Genomic DNA, 18186 nt, shown 5'->3' on the forward strand with positions numbered 1-18186 from the left:
GTTTCAGCCTGCTGTTTACAGCAGACTGTGCACAGTTTCCAGCCCCCGATCGGTGGTACATTGTTGCGCTTACCAGTTTCCAGCCTCCAGACTGCTGCATTTTGGTGACTAGCCTGCTGCCATTCACTATTCAACACTCCTAAACTCCGACTGGTGGTCACAGACTTGGGATCCGTCTTCGGTGGACGTCACACTCTGACATTGCTCTGCCCTTGAGCACACTGTACACTCTTACATTCATTTACAACATTCATTCACTTTAGAGTTGTGTTCTCTCTCTCCCTTCTTCTGTTTGTGTTTGAGTTTTTGTGTTTGAGTTTTGAGTTTTGTGTTTAGGGTTTGAGTTTTGCCCTCTGTGTTTGTGTCTGTGTCTTTGTGTTTCTGTCGTGGTCGTATATTCTGTGTGTTGTCCTCAGTGCAAACCCTAGTAGTCTTCTTAACAAGGGGGTGTATTTATAGACATGAGGGGGAGCATACAGTCGACTCATTCTTTTGGCTGCTTGTCAAGAGCTAATTGAGCTTTATTAAAAATATATTTTGATTGCCTATCTGTTGGATAGTGGCATGGGGATGATTATTTTATGCTTTCTCTTCCTCTAGGTGTCTACAACATCATGAATTTTGACCAATTTTTTCAAAAAACGTCTCTTTTTTTCTTCAAAACGACCTCATCTGGTGTTTTTTGGCCAAGTTACATCATAACTTATCTAGTTTATAAACTCTTTGATACTTAACTTACTTAATATCATGCTCGTTCTTGCGCGTTCTTTGTCTACCGATTAATGCTTTTGCGATTTGTCTTGCGGTTAAAAAATCAATGCGATCTTTGACGTATTGATTGGAATCGAGAATGCCAAATCAAATATAATGCGGGAAAAATTATATGATCAAGCAATTGTAATATTATTTACGAGAGGTCTTTGCTTTTTGTTGGCTGGGAACATTGAGGCATCTTCTCGTGTCGGATTGTGGAATTGATTTAATGTGAAACTCGATATTAAGAAAATTACGTGCGGTCACTTATGTGATAGCTCGATGAGTAATTTTTAAAACGCCTCAAGCTCGAATTCGTTTCTTGATATGAAGTGCTGTGGCGGGAATATTATAGATTTGGAGGAGAACGCTCCTGCTAACCTTTCTTGCAAGGATCACTCATTGAGGCCCAACTCTTCTTCGCCTCATACTTCTTTACAAGGTGTATCGTAATTGGAGCGCTTTGCTGACGAGACCGATCACTCTCAATTGAGGACAGACAATCCACTTGGGACATCGTTGAAAGTTCAAACTCTTCACCATTAAGCCCAGTGGCAAGTTTGTATAATCCATTTTTGTGTGAGTTTGATTTTGTCTATATTGCTTCTTCCGTCATATGGAGACCTAGATTAATACAATATGGGTTTGAAGAAAACTCTATGTTTAGAGATATTCCTCAAGGTAATTTGTCATCCTCTATTTCATTTGAGCATGAGTTTTTGTGCTTTCCATTCACCTTCCATTTTCCGCCCAGCTCGAGAGTCACCCTGCACTTGATTCCAACGGTCGTGGACGGAGTGGATGATTGAGGTCTAGAGCTCTGTCAAGGTCTCATATGTAGACAAGCACTTGCTACCCAGAACCAACTAATAGCGTGCCTTTGAGATGTGCCAAATTGTGAGGCTTGGAATAATCTTTCATAACACTGACTGCTTGGTTGCTGTTAGCTCTAGTATCTACCGGATGGGTAGTGCCTTCAAGTTGACCACATCACAGGATCTTGGCTCGATAAGAAGAACGGTATCATGCATCTTAGCCTCATACATTAGGTGGTGGCCTTAGCTAACCACCTACCAGTAGATGGCGCTCTAGGAGATGAAACCTAGGCTAGGCTCCACTTGGCAAAGTATGCAACATATTCCTCTCCACACCAATTGCGTTGCCTCACAAGACCAGAGGCAATGCTTCGGAGTTTCCAAGCGCTGTAGTGGACAGCGCTTGCTGACTCCATCATGTTGCATCTGAACTAGCCAACTCACAATTACCAAGCCTCCATGTGCTAGTAGCCATAGGAAATACAACACTCTCTACGGCCTCTAGCTATCCCACAAGTGCCACCAAAAGATCCATCGAAAGGCCTCGGTAATGTTGTGTTTCACCCAATGCCTATTGCAGAGGGCCCAGTGCCAACTCTCGAGTGGAGAAAGTAGGACATTGACTCCACAAAGAGTAGGCAGAAGTAGGGGGGAAGGGGGCAGCCTTGCTAGACTGACTTTTTCAAATGAAAAATTTCCCCTTCTTGCCTCCTATGAGTACTGTGTTGGTGGGTGAGTTGCACAGAGCATATACCCCTCTAATCTAGTCCTAAGGGAAATCCAATCATACCATAGTGCCTTCTAGGAAGTCTCGGTTGACCCTGTCACAGGCCTTCTCGAAATCCAATAGAAGCATTGTCATCCTTTGGCTGCTATGCTAAGGCCACTTAGTGGCCTCAAAGAAGGTAAAGTTATGTAGGATACTCGTATCCTAGATGAAACCTATTTGTGTGTCATGGATGATGTCTGGGAGATTGGGCGAAGCCTATTTTGCTAATCACCTTGGCCAAGGCCTTATAAGCCACTGACAACAAGGTGTTCAGTCACCACTAGGACAGCTCCAAGCGATCTCCCCCTTTGGGGAGGAGATTGACTAGTCTTGCTAACAGGCTACCCAACATCTGACCTAAGGTGAAGATCTCTTGAAAGGCTTGGAGCAGGGGGTCCTTCACCACCTTCCAATAAGTAGTAAAGAAGGCTCTAGACAACCCATCCTCTTTGGGGCATTTTTGCCCATCTTGTTTGTGGAACACCTTAGCTAGTTCCTTCTTTGTGAATGGCTCAAGGAGTGCCTTTTCCATCAGCTCAATCACAAGGGGTGGCAAACATCTAGAGATTTGCTCCAAGAGGCACCTAGGTTAGAGTTCTCCTTCTGCACCTTAGCAACATTTTGGGCGTGGAAGGGGGACATGATGTGTAGAGAGTTCTTCCAAGTGCATCAGCCACACATCAGGAGGCCAAATCCAAAGTCTTGATGACCAATATGGGAGGGTTCACTTTTGTCCAAAGGAGCTGATGGAGCTCACTACAGTCTTCTACAGATAGTTGTTTTAGCAAGCAGGAGGCAATATCAAATAGGGTGCTCCGATGTAGACGGTAGCCCAAGACTTCTGCCACCTCCTATGCAATTTGGTCACCCCTCACCCAATCCTTGGTCTGAAGTTGCTCAATTCGCCTTCTCACCTCCTCCCGTCCATAGGTTGAATCTAGAATGCGACTGGAGCAAGTGATCAGAGAGGGTGGTCCCAACCAATTGCCCAACCTGCCCTCCTCTGGAGCACTTGTACTCAACATAAAACTTGTCCAACCACTCCAAGAGGGTATCACCTAGCCACCTGTAACCCCAAGAAAACTCTAGTGAATAGTCTTGCTTATATAAGGTGGGGCCTCTCCAAGCATCTCACATGCCCACTTCAAGCAAGGAAACCTCCCATGCCTCTTGCTTCTCCTCCACCATGCCATGGAAATCTCTACCATGGCATTCTTGATCCTCTAAGGTCTCTAGATTGTTGAAGTTCCCTCCAACAATCCAAGAGTCAACCATGGGGAGACTTGCTGCAACCTCCACCTAGAAGCTAGTGCATGCATGAACCTTCATAGGAGTATAGATGTGGAGGATCCCAAGACAAGAGTCCTCCACGTCAAACCTAACCTGTAGGACCCATCCTACACGTCAAACCTAACCTGTAGGACCCATCCTACCACAATTGTCCCATGGTCTTGCACATAGGCCAATAAACTCGGACCAATAGAAGTGCAAAGTTCTCCACTCTCGCCATGGGCACTGATGGAGTACTCCTAATAGGTGTGTGATCTCCTTGGGAGTACCTTTCGCACCCTGCTAGCCTAGGCGGGGGAAAGCTTGTGGTCCTAAAGAAGTAAGATTTAAATCTGTTTGGCGAGAGCTGGCTGCAGCCCTTGCATGACAATTAACTTCTTGGGACCACGCATCCCACTATAGTGGAGGCTGTTCACATTCCACGATGCAAGGTATAAACTCATGGATAGGGCTAGTAGTTGCCAAATAGCATTGTTCAGCATGGAAGAAGTCGAGAAAGAGGGAACTATGGGGCCTGTGCATTCGCTTTGCCGCAGGCCTAGAGGAACTATGGTAGACCTAAGGTGTACAAAGGGGGTAATAAATGCTTTGGTCCGCACAATTAGGCATCCATGGGCCCAGCTGGGAGACTAGACTTTGTCATCTAATAGAATCAAGTGGCTTGGGCAAGTGGGCACTCGATTATATCTATTGGTAGGATCCACTAGTAGAGGCTCCAAAGATGATGTTGAGCTGCAGGACCTTTGCCCCATGCTGCTAGATGATGTCCATCTGACATCTTGGCCATTGCTCTGCTAGTAGTGCTAGTCCTGCCTCTTCCAACTATAGAGAGACATGGTCTACTACCTAGTCCCTCATGACCTTATCCACCATATTGACCAGGCCTTTTAGTGAGAAGACTGAAGAAAGAAGACATAGTTTGGCCCATCTGGTGGTGTTAGTAGCTAGACTTTGCCACCCCTCAATTTGCAGACCACAAAGATCCCCACCTCCAAGGGAAGCGGAAACTATGCATGTCCCGCCACTCTCATGTATGGCTATGGGCCATAGCGGAAGAACTCCGCTAGCATAAGTTGTGCTTGGCGAGGGAAGGTGCAGGGAGCTGGCACTGCCACAAAAATAGTGATGATGTGTTTCGGTGGGGGGAGGGGGGGTCCTAGGTTGTAGCCGAGAAGAGCTAGCGAGGGTGTGGGAGGGTTGTTGCTCCTTGTTGGAGGAGGCTGCTAATTTTTTTTGGGGGGGTGGGTGTGAAGAAGATTGTGGAGGCACGGCTAGGGTTTGCATTGAGGAAACATAGAGTGTTTGATCACCATAGAAGCACAACGAGACAAACACAGACACAGAAAGCAAGAAAACTCAAACACAAACAGAAGAAGGGATAGAAAGAACAGAGTAGCAAGTTGGAAACTATTTCTTGGAGTAGCAAGAAGTAGCCTACTATTGCCCTATCTTTGATAGAGGTCGAGTACCAAGTGATATCTTCTACCACTTTTGAGATTGTTTGGCTTTGGAGATTCTTAGGTGAGATTGGATGTGAGCAATCTTAAGCCACCAAACTTCTATGTGACAACGAGAGTCGCGTAGTCTTGGCACGGAATCTCATATTTCATGCGAGGACAAGGCACATCAAGATTTAGTATCACTTCATTCATGAGAAGATCTTGGATGGGACCATTGATGTGGAGTACCGTAAGACAAAGGATAATCTGGCAGATTCGTTCTTGAGGTGGTTCTTTGTTAGTATTCTAATATCCTTGAGCTTCATGCTGCATCCAGGATCTGAGAGAGTGTATTAGAGATTCGGTCACCTCTAGGATGGGTGGGCAGGGCAGTTTAGGCAGCATTGTGGCCCTCAGGAGCAGGTTGGACTGTTTAGGCAGTTGCCAGGGCAGTGTGGGCAGCAGATAGGGGCACCAGGTCAGCATGGCAGGATGCAGTACATACAGGCAGCAGTTGGGCAGGACAGACCTGCCATGTGGCAGGTCAGCTGCTACAGCAGCTAGTTGGCCAGTTTTTACTAGCCGACCTTTATTTCAGGGTATTTATACCCTCCTGTCCCCCAGTCTCTGACACTTGTCTTTTGTGCAGATAGAGAGATCTTTGGTTGTACATACTCTCACAACCTGTTGTGCATACTGCCTTCTGTATTCAACATTCAGATTTCTGCAGTCTTGAGCATTCTACTGTCTCTCTCTCTTCCTGTCTTGAGCATTCTCTTTGGTTGTACATACTCTCACAACTCTGTGTGCATATTGCCTTCTGTATTCAACATTCAGATTTCTGCAGTCTTGAGCATTCTACTGTCTCTTTCTCTTTCTGTCTTCTCTGTGTTCACTGTTTTCTTTCAGTCCAATCATATGCTTCTGCATTACAGCACTCTGACACAGCAATCCATTGGGAACGATGATGTGGGCAGCAGTGGAGGGAGTGAAACACAGTTCTTTGGGCTGCAGGTTGTTGGTTTAGAGTCCAGGCAGTAAAACACAAGGTCTGCTGGATGAAACACAGCCTTGCAGGAGTGATGGTGACAGTTTAGAACAGCAGGCCAGCAGCTGGACAGGCTGGGCAGCACCTATAGATGGCTGGCAATGGTTCAGGCAGGCTGACAACAGCTTCAATTGGTGGTAGCACGGCTGGGTGGCACTTTGAGCAGCAGGCGACTGCTCCTTAAAGTGGGCAATGGCTCTAGAGAGGCCGTGGCTGGCTGGAGGAGTCATCTGTGGCTGATGGATGAAAAAGCAATAATGAGGGATGAGGTAGGATGCCAACTGCATTTTTCAGACATCTGCCCTACTGCTGAAAAATAAAATCCAATCCCATTCCATAATTAACTCTTTTTTGGGGCTGCTTTTGTGGACTAAAACTAGACCAAAACGCATAATAATTTTGTGTTAATGCAGGCCTTCAATTTTAGTGCCTCTACATGCTAGAGGAGGATCAAAGTGGTTTCTCTGAGAGGGAAGCCCTAGTGGATTGATCCACATAGGAATTAACACGAGTGGCGCATTGGCTGGGAGGTTGACCCTGCCTTGGATGAGCTTGCTTGTAATCTGGACAGGTACCATGGCAAACTTCCTCAATCTTAGTGCCTTCTGTCAGCTCTTTCATATATGGCCTGGGCAGGAACCAATATTGATGCAGAATAATGAGGACTGGAGGCTCACCAGGAACAGGCATTTGACCAATCATAGAACTACCAGAGTGTATTGACACGCTTTCTGGAGGTGCCTCTGGGAAAACTGCGGGGGGGGGGGGGGGGTCTCCTTTCGCTTGTGGTAATCTTGTGGTTGAAGAACCAGTTGCAAGTCACTGGCAGTTATTTGAGTAAGAGATAACATTGAATACCCATACAAGATCATAGGATTTATGAGATGGAACAGTGTAACAGTAATTCACATCTAGCCTCTATATGCCATTTTTGACAGAAATTAATGATTATAGTTTTGATTTTAGAAAGTGGAAAGGGCAGCTGGTATTTTGGAGCTTGCTTTAATTAACCTCTCAAGCATAGAGCTCAAAGGTCAGACATGAGCGCCAAGAATTTGACTTTGAAGTTGTCATTACAAGCTAAGAGCAGCGACATCAGTGACTTCAACCATGTGCTTCATATACCAAATCCTCACAAACCAGACTCAGAATAGTCATTGCTATGTATATATGACTGAACTAGCCAGTACCAGTATAAGTGTCTCCACAATAACAAACAGAAAATGTCAGAACAGATCCAAACAATAACAAGCAGAAAAAAACAGAACGGTTGCAATTACCTGGCCTAAATGAGTACAAACAAGGACAGATGAACTCTGTGCACAGTGCAAATTAGTTCTGACCTATTAATATCATCTATCTTGTGACCTTTTCCTCATGCAATGCATGCAAAGTTTTGAAGATGCACATATGGGCAACCTCTTCTTAGTTAACAGCGTGTAATCTCAATTATGAATGAGCTTGACTTTCACAATGATGCCCTTTAGGCAATCCCCTGCTTTCCAGCTAAATATTTAGAATTTTTGTAGTATGCACGCTTTGTCTCATAAGCTACTAAAAAGAAGTGTAAATCTGACTGTCATTTTGTCCTTTTCTTTTGACAGATCATTCTCTCAATTGCAGAGCATCACAGCATGATTGTACCCTGGCAGATAGTTGCAAAGAAAACTGGAGCGACTCTAAAATATGTCTCTCTCTTGCCAAATGAAGTGGTAGACATGGATCAGTTGAAGAGTCTGATGAACAAAAGAACTAGGCTTGTGGCACTGCACCATGTTTCAAATGTTCTAGGTGTGTGTGTTTTGCACTCCGGTGTAGGTTTGCTTACCTGCCCTGTCTGCTTGAATTTCCAAACTTTGTTAAGACTGGTGTTGTGTTGAATGCTCAGTGTAGCCATATGTACTGTGTGTAGGATGAACCTGATGCTTGAAACTCATTAGCTCTATGATTGGGATCCTATTTGAACCACTGTGTCTCTTAAGGGCTCATTTATGTGTCCTATTGCAAACAAGATCACGTCTGCACCATGTTTTGTTGAGAAAGGTTTGTAAATCTCTAAAATACATGGCAGTCAAAGTATGAAAACATCCCATGACTATGGAATAGGTCATGAAACAAAGGCTGAGATTTGTTCTCATTATCCTGGCCATGGAAAAGAAGAAGTGAAACCTTTTGAAGGGCAAAGTGTATATGGGTATATCAGAGTGTTGAAAATGGAAAAGTGAACCAGCTGCTAAGCCTATGAATCAGCTGCAAGTAGGCTTAGATTAGCCAGCCGGCATTTTACTGTTTTAAAATGTCCCTCAAGCCATTTGTTTTGAATTGTTTCTAATCTCCTAACATTTGTATATATCTGACTTGTACATTCTTTCTGCTATGCTTTTTGTCCTTTGAGTATCACAACATTTCTGTCATAAGATTTGTCTGCTTTAGAGGTCTGGTAGATTGTGGATTAAAGTCTCATTTGAAGGTTAATGGATATGCGTTCACACCTCCAGGGAGCTAGAAGTAACATTTACAGTATTGATGATTACTTATATGGTTACAGTGGTCATTAGGCTTGAGCAAGGATAAATTGTTTGGCATGAAAGGGGATGGTTCTAGAAATTCAAAAAACAAAGGCATGAAACACTTTTTTAATCTATAGAAAGGTTTGCAGGTTCTCTCAACCCAGTTGAAAAGGTAGTAGAGTGGTCGAGGAAGTATGGGACGAAAGTGCTCGTCGATGCATGTCAAAGTGTTCCACATATGGTTGTGAATGTTCAAGACCTTGGCGTTGATTTTTTGGTAGCTTCTTCACACAAGGTAAGATGACACAGGAGCATATTGTTTTTGAATTGGCTTTGGAAAATGTATTTCCCCACTGATAGAGGCAACAAGATTCACATAGTAAGACAAGTAGCTACATTCATGTGAAGTTTTTTTGTGGGTTTGGTACTGATAAAATGATTATTGATTATTTATAATCAGATGTGTGGACCGACGGGCATTGGTTTCCTTTATGGAAAAATTGATATTCTTCAAGAACTACCTCCTTTTCTTGGTAATGCCACATCCATGACTCTGCTTCTCAACATTCCACGAATCATAGGGAAACAGTACTACCTGTAATTTTGGCAGTAACATTACTTTCAAGAATTCTGAACTTTTCAAATGCTCTTTTCAAAAGTTTGAATGTGAAAAACTATCAGAAGTTTTGGCCTTTTTTTTTTGCTTTTGGGGCCCTTTTTTTGTTTTTTTTTTTGTGTGCGTGGGGTGGGGGGGACAAATGAATTTCAACTGTTGATAAAGCTAGGGAACAAAGAAATATAGAGAAGGCAGGCATTACTTACACTTATTTACTATAAGGGCGAAGAGTTGGTTAGTATAGAGTGATTAAGGAGTTCAAAAACATGGAGAAGGCAAGCATTTTATTACACTTTCGAATTTTCCACTTGATGTTCAGTTTGGACAGGACATGTCAAATTGATGAAATCCAACCTTGATAGCCAGTAGGCATTTCTACCAAGTGGCACGCAATTGACACATGCACCTATAAATGTAGAAAATCACACAAAAACAAGCAATCATGCCTTAGAATGCTACACACTCACTTGTGCAGAAATTTGCCGGCAAATGCAAAGGTAGATCCACAAGCAAATTGCAGTTTTATGGGTTTGTTCAAGGCTAAAAGTTGCAATAAGTCATTTGATGCATCTAAGGCCTGGGAACAGGGGTCACATTGTGACAGAATCAATGTTGAGATGTTTACAAGCTGAAATGCTTACATATCTCACTGATGGCCACACCTTTATGCACTGAGACAAGTATGGAACTGTGTACTGTTGACTGACGTGCTACAGTTAATGATGTCATTTCTCCATATGATAGCAGGTAGGGCATTTGCACACATGTATGCCCTAATGAGCCCTAAGGTTGAAATCTAGCCTCAATTCTGCTTCACATTCAAAACACATCATTATCTAGTGGTTTAGCACCTACATGCACATGCAACCGAGTATTTCACTTGTACATCCTCCATATTTCAGATATTCTTTCAACTTGGCCTTAAGTTTGATTGTTGTTGGCAAATGCCAAGATGGAGAATCTGGAGGAAGGCTCAAAAGGACTGTCAATCTGTTAAATTGTTTTTCTATTTTAATGGGAGTTCTATTAAAATGAAAAAGGCATTGGATAGCAAAAAAAGCGTGGAGAGGGAATCTGGAAGGATTTGCTGGGGTGTTGTCAGCTGAAACACATTGTTATTGCTTCTTTGTATTGTGTTTCTTTCCCATCTTAGCTTGTGAGGGATGTTTTGGAGAGGGTTGAGCTCTTCTTTAGGGTCTTTGTATACTCATCCTGTTTCTGGGAGTGAGGGTTTGGATCACCTGATTCATTCTATCAGCAAATGAAACCTTGCAGATTTAGAACATTGGTTCTATCAGCAAATGAAACCAAGATTTCTGCATTAATTGGCTTAGGTCTCCTTGCTAGAAATAGCTTGAAGGATAACACCATATGTCATCTAACTCCTGTGCATGTGTCTAATGTATAATTCCTGGAATATTTCAGGTGGTGGAGAGATGATTTCTGAAGTTTTCCTTGATCATTCAACATATGCTGAGCCACCTTCAAGGTTTGTGCTTGGGCTTAACAAGACTACTTAAATGTTTTGAAAGTGCCGGAAGACAGACAATTGTCGCGTTTGAAAATGACAAAAATCAATTTTGTTTAATATAGTAATGCTATTGATGATTCAAACGCATATGATATGGTTGCAATAAGATATGTGAATTCAAGTTCTTTCAATACCAACTGGTGCCATGCACAGCATGTGGCTGTTTCATATTTCATTAGTAGCAGATATGGTGTGCTGCTGCCCTACATAAAATCTGCAGTAAGTCTGCTAAGCAAAACATCTGGAATGTAGCAGTTATCAGTTGCTACTTAACCAACTGATGCATGAACAATTACCATTGATGTCCTGATTTGCATCATAATCACACCAGTTCAAGTCGCCTAAAGCTTGCAACTGAAGAGGATCAGGATGCTGAAATTGGCACCTTGTAGCCTGCCCATGCTTGCTTCTGGGGCTGTGCATTTTCTTGATTACTCAAGCCATATCTGAAATCTGCAGTCAGATTGAAAGTGCTGCAGCACATAGAGGTATGTAAAATTCAAAGCAACACTTAGTGTACGTAGAGTGTTGTAAAATTCAAAGCATCGGGTTCACTCCCCTGCAAATTGTAACTATCTGTGGGCTAAATGTAGAGTCCCTGCAGGTAAATTGGGAGCCTTTTAAATTTAGTCTAAACCTGCGGGCAAATTTAGAAATCCTGTGACAATTGTGGCCGGGTAGATTCCCGTGGGAAGCCACAAAGGCCTATAGGTGTTGTAATTGTCATGGTCAGAGAAATAGGGTTGAGGGTGATTGCCCATAAAAACATATGTATGAAAAATTGAAAACTAATGAAATCTCTCTTTCTTTTGTATGCAACATTGAGTGCTTTAGTTTCTTATCTTCTTCTCCTTCCACTTCCATAGCTGAGTGATAGATAGAACTTGAGGGAGAGAGAGCTTGTGAGAGTGAGTGAGTGAGAGAGGAATCTCCCATCTACTTGTGTCTTCACTTTGCTCTATTGAGGGCATGAAGGAGCGTGTGCATTGTGGAGCTTCCATTATTGTCAAACCATTGAAGCTTCTCATATGGGGATAGACTACAACAAGTGAGATCAAAGTAACAGTGAGTTCTCCTTCTTGAGTTTTGGGCTCTCTCTTGCTTTCTTGTATTCTTGGGAAAAGAGTAGAGGGAGTAGAAAAGGCCAAAGCTAGAGTACAAGCCGGCTATCTAGGTGAGAGACAAGTGAGCCGTAGATGGGGGAGAAGGCATGAAATAATATGCATCTATTGCATCTTGTGCACATTTAGTCTGAGCGCAACATTTTGGTTCTACTTTTGGGACACTGATTCATGGTGCTCATGTTCTCACTTTTTGGAGGATTAGGAAAGCTAGGGTTGCTTGGATGGATTGGGTAGTGCTCTATTCTCTATTCAGAAGGCATAGCTTTGCGAAACTATATTGGCTATGTCAGGAAGTGGAAATGGATTGACAGAGATTAGAGAAAGATTAGGTTGCAGGTTAGGAACCCAAAAAAACAAATTAAGTCCTAGGAGGCCCAAGTTATGGTATACTAGCTTTGCTTCTCAAATGCATAAACCACTCTTGTATAGGCCTTTCATTTTATGTTCACTGAAAGGATCAGAAGCCTTGGCTTGACTTTAATGGCTTGAAGGTCTGCTTTGTGGTCATATTACTACTGTCTCTTGACATTGATAATCGGGGTCTAAGTCAAGCTTGCAATGACTCAAGAGGAGTTTTGTCTTAGTAGAGAGGGCTTGAAGCTCTAGACTCAAGGTACTGGTCCTCTAGGGTCACTCTGTGTGCTGGTTAGGTCCGGTAGGATCGTCAAGTTGGATATGAAAAGATTCAGAGGTGCTGCACCTACTAAACTGAATTCACTGTCGATCCTTGAGGTCCACCCTCAATTTTTAGCCCAAGTCTGGATTTGTTTACATTACAGGGCTTTGCAAATGATCAGAGTGCGACTATGTGTCTAACATAGTTCCACTGAGTTTCAAAAATCGGGGATGGAAATGGCAAAAAACGGAGTTTTCAGATTTTTGAAATGGGGGGACGATTTTTGAATTTTAACATTAAAATCATGCATAGGTATTTTAATATATCAATACACATGACCCATTTACTTGAGTTTTACACAAAAGTTCAAGTGTTCATGTTCACATGAACATCATGCATGCTCATTACAAGATTGAAGAACAAACAATAAGTAGAAAGGCTGCAATCTGCAAAGAAAAGGCATACTAGCATAGATCATGGTCAATTTGACATAAACCATGATACCATCAAAATATGAGGACTACATCATACATAACATCAAAATGATAAATCCCAAATACATAATGTCAAGAAACTAATGATGCTGAGTGGCAAGTCGAAGAACATCATCTAACATGTGTGTGTGTGTGGTGCTGGTGCTGGTAGTAGTAGTGGTAGTGTTGTCCTAGTGTGTGCAATGTGTGTGTGGTTGGGTTTGGGGAAACTTGAAAGAGAGAGCTTTGTGTGTGTGGTTTTTTTTTGGGGGGGCGGGCGGGGGGGAATTGGTTGGGTTGTGTGTACGGTGTTATATGGCTGCACACAAGAGCAGCCATGCATAGAACAGAGCACCAAAAAAAAAAGACGTGATCTAGTTGCGCTACAGGAAAAGAGGGGGAAAGAAGCCTCCATGATATGGCGTTCTGGTATGGCTGTTTCTGGTAGAAATGACCATACTGTTCCGGAGTCCCCAAAACACTGTTTTGTGAAATTATGGTGTTTAATAAGCCTATGAACACTAGAGAGGGTCTAACTGATTCCAAATGTAATTGGATTGACTTGAATCGTTCCCAGAACTGGCTCGAAGAAAAAATGGGCTGTTTTCTCTTGAGCTTGATGATCATTGACAGTTAAAGCTCAAAGATAGCTAAATCATGCCTGCCTGATCACTGCATTGCAAAACAACTAAGCTCAATAACTCTACTAGGTCCAAAGCTTCAAGAATGGGTCTAATAAGCTCAAAAGGGTTTCTAAGCAGTAAACAGATCAGATTTGGCCTTAATGACGAGTTCAAATGCTCAGTGGTTAGATTATGCAATACGTCAACCTGTTTGACTATAGCTGACCACTGTGTGTGTCCATCCAAGTTATCTTAACTCCGGGGCTCTACTCAGCAGGTAAAAATTGCAGCTTGACAAAGATGCAGTTGAAAATTTGGCAGTTATAATGGAGTGGTGCAACAGAAGCACACCTGAGTTGATGAACTAGTTTTGATCTGATTGTGCTTTGGGAGGAAGGAAATTGTCCCATTAAAAGGAATGCCCTTAATAACAAGTACACAATGGGGAGCAGAAGAGAAGGCAACAATGTGAATAAGGAAACAGCGAGATGGGGGGAAGATGAGAAGATATGAATGAAAAAATTAGCTGCAGGTGAGTAGGGCGTGCAGGTGTTGGAGAGTTGTGGAGGAATAGAAGATGTAAGGAAAAAAAAGGTGGGGCCAGAGAGATAGTGAAGAAAGAGATGAATGAAAGATGGGAGAGAGAAGAAAAGGAGAGGAGAGGGGAGGGGAGATTTGGTGAGAGTTAGTCCCAGATGCTCTAAGCAGACCTTCCTGCATTGCACCTGTCTAGGGAGGATGAACTAAATGGCCAGCATTGGAGGAACTTCAGTGTCTCTTTATTATGAAGTATCAGGACTCATTCATGAATTTCCTTTAGAGATCTTGGTAAAGACCCCAGGATAACTATGGATATCAGCTGGAGACTGGGATGCTGGGACTGCCCCCTGGCTTAGGGATGTGACAGAGAACAAAGGAGTGTAGTTGGCTTTAAATATCACCATTTCGGCTTCCACCCCCCACCCCGGTCCTTTTGTACCAGAATGCTAGCCTCTAGAACAGCCAGTTAAGAATGTTGTGTTTGCTGACTGTATTCACCGAATTGGCAACTTTTGTAACCTTTTGGGGAACCTTTTAGTATGTCTAGACATTAATTAACTACTTTTTTTTTGGGTGGCGGGGGGGTGGGGGTTTAATATACTGGATGGATGAAAGATGAGGAGGCCCACCATCCTTCTGTCTGTCGTTGTCCATTATATGCACCTTTCTAGCCTCCATTGTACCCTCTGAAGGGTCCTTTTTCCCAATCTGTTTCTCACATTTTCCCATCCTCCACTTCTAGTGTCAGTTGTAGTTATTGGGTCAGAACCCTCTCTGTATCTGTGATGCAGATTTCTTCTTTGATGCCAAATGTCGGAGTTGTGTGAATATATAAAAGCTCTTCGTTAGAAAAGTCTACTAACTGCTGTAATATATACTTCTGCCTGGGTGCATGATGAAAAACAGATGCCAAGTCTCACTTAATTGTGCTAATGCAAGATCTTACTCAACTTTGCTGTTATTGACTTGGATTCTGTCAATTATTATTTGCCTTTAAAAAAAAAATATTGTGCAAAATCTCACTATTGTTTTATGCGAAGGTAGGTTTGAAGCAGGTACTCCTGCCATTGGAGAGGCCATTGGCTTTGGTGCTGCAATCGACTACCTTTCAAATATTGGAATGACAAAGATCCATGAATATGAAGTAATATGCTAGAAAGATTCATGAATATGAAGTAAAATCCTTAATTGAGTCCTGTGTATTATATACCATGGATTGACTTGCTATTACTGATACATTAATATGCTCTCTTTTTTTAGATGGAGCTATCACAGTATCTATATCAACGTTTATCAGCAGTCCCAAGAGTACGAATCTACGGACCATCCTTGGAGTATGACAGTGGACGAGCTGCATTGTGCTCCTTTAATGTAGGGGGGATTCATGCAACTGATATTGCAACATTTCTTGACCAACAGGTACGACAATGCAGAACTTTATTGCTTGAGATCAGCTGTTAAACAGTTGTGCTATTTGAGTTATCTCATAGATTTTATTCTTGGATGGTTTTATATAGCATGGAGTTGCAGTAAGATCGGGACATCATTGCACACAACCTCTTCATAGGCACCTTGGCGTTAATGCTAGTGTTAGAGCAAGTTTATACTTTTACAATACTAAAGCAGATGTGGATGCTTTCATTGAAGGCCTTGAGGATACGATCAAGTTTTTCTCTTCATTCCAGTGACAGCAAAATAGTTCATTGTGAAAGGTGACAAGCTCTGCGATGGAGTGTATGTTGTGGCTTGGAATGGTGTTTGTTCTTGTTTGCCATCATCTGGGGAGGTGGTTGTGCAGAAATATGAAGGTGGTATGCCTTCTGTACTTGTGCTGGAAGCTGACAGGATTCTGGGGAAAGCATATAGAGTGTGGGTGCCAGCTTCACCCAGTTTATTGTTGTTACGAGTTAACATGATTGTTGATGTTTAGTCAAAATCAGTAGAGAGATCCTTATCCAATCCTTCTACAAGTACTTGCCATCCCCATTTTCAGTGATTGTACACAATGGCATGGACCTAATAATTGTATTCAATGAAATATATACATATGAAGTTCTGTCAGAGGCTAAGCAAAGAATCAAAAGTCCTCTGCTTACATGCAAGCAATCTTGGAGAGGGATTCTCTGAAGTAACATTCACATATTTTTGTATTATGATTACTGCAAGTTGGAGGGCACAATATAGACTCAACATTTTGGCCTTCCTGGTTACTAACGGTGAAGGCTTTCTTCCAATGAAATCGGAAGTATAGATCCACCAATTATGTTAATTAATAAATTGTATACAATTAAGTGGTGAATAATATCTCGATGGAACCTTGTTCAGCCTCTGGAATGCCTATTTGGATATCTGCACTGGCATTCAGGGAATCACAGTGCATCATGGTATTACCTTCCTTTCAGGAAGAGTATATTTACATGTGCAACTTAAGACAGTTTTTCCCCTAGAAATTCTCTCCTTAAAAAAAAAAACACACAATTTCAACCTAAAACTTGTATCGCATTATTTTCATTCTAGTTTCTCTTTTATGCCTTGAAAATAGAATTTGTTATCTATTTTGGTTATAAAAAACTAAAATCTAATGTTCCAAGCTAAACTGAGGACCCTAATGCTTAGACTTAATTCAATTGTGATGTGGCTCGAAGCATGTATGGGTGTGTGTAAGCAAGCATGGGAGGCAATGTGTGTGAAAAAGGGGTTCAAGTGATTTTTAATTAAAAAACTTAATGATAAACAACCTTATAACATATATAACAAATAAATGAGAAGATAACATGGAAGAAAAAGCTTATGCCTCCTCATTGTTCCTATTACCTTGCTTACAAATTAAGCCACTAAAGAAGTGAAGATAAGATGAGTAGCTACAATCCAAAATGCACTTTTGAGAACTAGTCATGTTCTATAGCTGCATAAACCACGAGAGCAACAATCAAGAGTAGTCATCTGGCCATCATGATCCATCGTTATGATCATCATCTTCCCTATGACAATTGTAGGTTGCCTCACAACACAAAACAATTGGAAAAAGGAGAATGATCAAATCAACTAGCCAATGTTTCAAACAATAGTATGGAAGCCTCAGGACCATTGCTTCCTTTTCAATGTCATTAGCTAGGAGGCAAGGAGATGAAAATAGCAAAGCCACAAGGGTTATATAAGTAGTTCTTGCAAGCTATAGCATGAATTTTTCTTTTGCGCTTGAATACTAATTCCCTTCTCTCTCTCCATATTGACACGCTACACCTATCTTGGTTATGCATGCGTCAACAATGTGATTTGCATATTTCAAATTATTTATTTCAAAGGTTTTCATTAACCTTTTCTTTAGGGCACCAATCTCATTTTTAGCCTTTCTAGTAATTATTATAATATCTTACTTCTCTTATAGCCAATGAGATTGCATAAATGCATCAAAATTATTGTACGGTTTTCATGTGGGCTACTTTAATCCATTGAGACTCCTTTTTAGCTTATGGATAAGCTTTTCTTTACCATGTCCCGCAAAATCCTTTGGCTAGTGCATGTAGATCTCATCATGAAGATCACAATGTAGAAATACTATCTTGACATCCATTTGTGTAAGGTTCATTTCATTTTTAGCCACCAAGACAAGCACAATGCAAAGAGTAGTCAATTTTACTACATGTAAAAATATCTTAATAAAGTTCATACTTTTTTCTTACTTAAAACCTTCAGCTACTAACATTGCCTTGTAATTTGATTTAGCATCACTTGTAACCTTTAACTTACAGATCCACTTGTATTCGTTACACTTATAGTACCTGTACACTTGTACTGCGAGTGATAGGTGCTTATCATTGTCACTTCATTCTTTATTCTTTCAATAACTAACGAATAAGGGAAGGTTGGTCACACATTGTGACTATTGGAGTTCCCACATCTTGAGTCTCTCTCTTGCTCTCTTGCTTCATCCTCCATAGCTTGCACCTCTCTTGCTTCCACTTGCTCATACTCCCACTTGGCTTTTCCCTTCAATTGGTATCAAAGCTGAGCTTAGAAAGCTTCACCCGCCATTGCT

General features: G+C 41.9%; 1 protein-coding gene across 2 annotated transcripts in view; it reads left to right on the forward strand.

The window, feature by feature from the left end:
* CPNIFS (chloroplastic NIFS-like cysteine desulfurase) overlaps positions 1-16449 on the forward strand; it is a 58149-nt gene extending 41700 nt beyond the window's left edge. For both annotated transcript variants that reach the window (XM_087681835.1, XM_087681836.1), the window contains exons 5-11: positions 7719-7905; positions 8774-8919; positions 9085-9157; positions 10666-10729; positions 15192-15291; positions 15408-15566; positions 15665-16449. In XM_087681835.1, the coding sequence (XP_087537961.1) occupies positions 7719-7905; positions 8774-8919; positions 9085-9157; positions 10666-10729; positions 15192-15291; positions 15408-15566; positions 15665-15835 (900 nt within the window). In that variant the 3' untranslated portion in view covers positions 15836-16449. The remainder of the gene's footprint in view (positions 1-7718; positions 7906-8773; positions 8920-9084; positions 9158-10665; positions 10730-15191; positions 15292-15407; positions 15567-15664) is intronic.
* The last annotated feature ends 1737 nt before the right edge of the window (positions 16450-18186 follow it).

The sequence above is a fragment of the Lygodium microphyllum genome, chromosome 7 (assembly GCF_053477565.2).
Source record: "Lygodium microphyllum isolate KBCC chromosome 7, Lygodium_microphyllum_v1.1.10, whole genome shotgun sequence".
In the NCBI taxonomy this organism is placed as follows: Eukaryota; Viridiplantae; Streptophyta; class Polypodiopsida; order Schizaeales; family Lygodiaceae; genus Lygodium; species Lygodium microphyllum.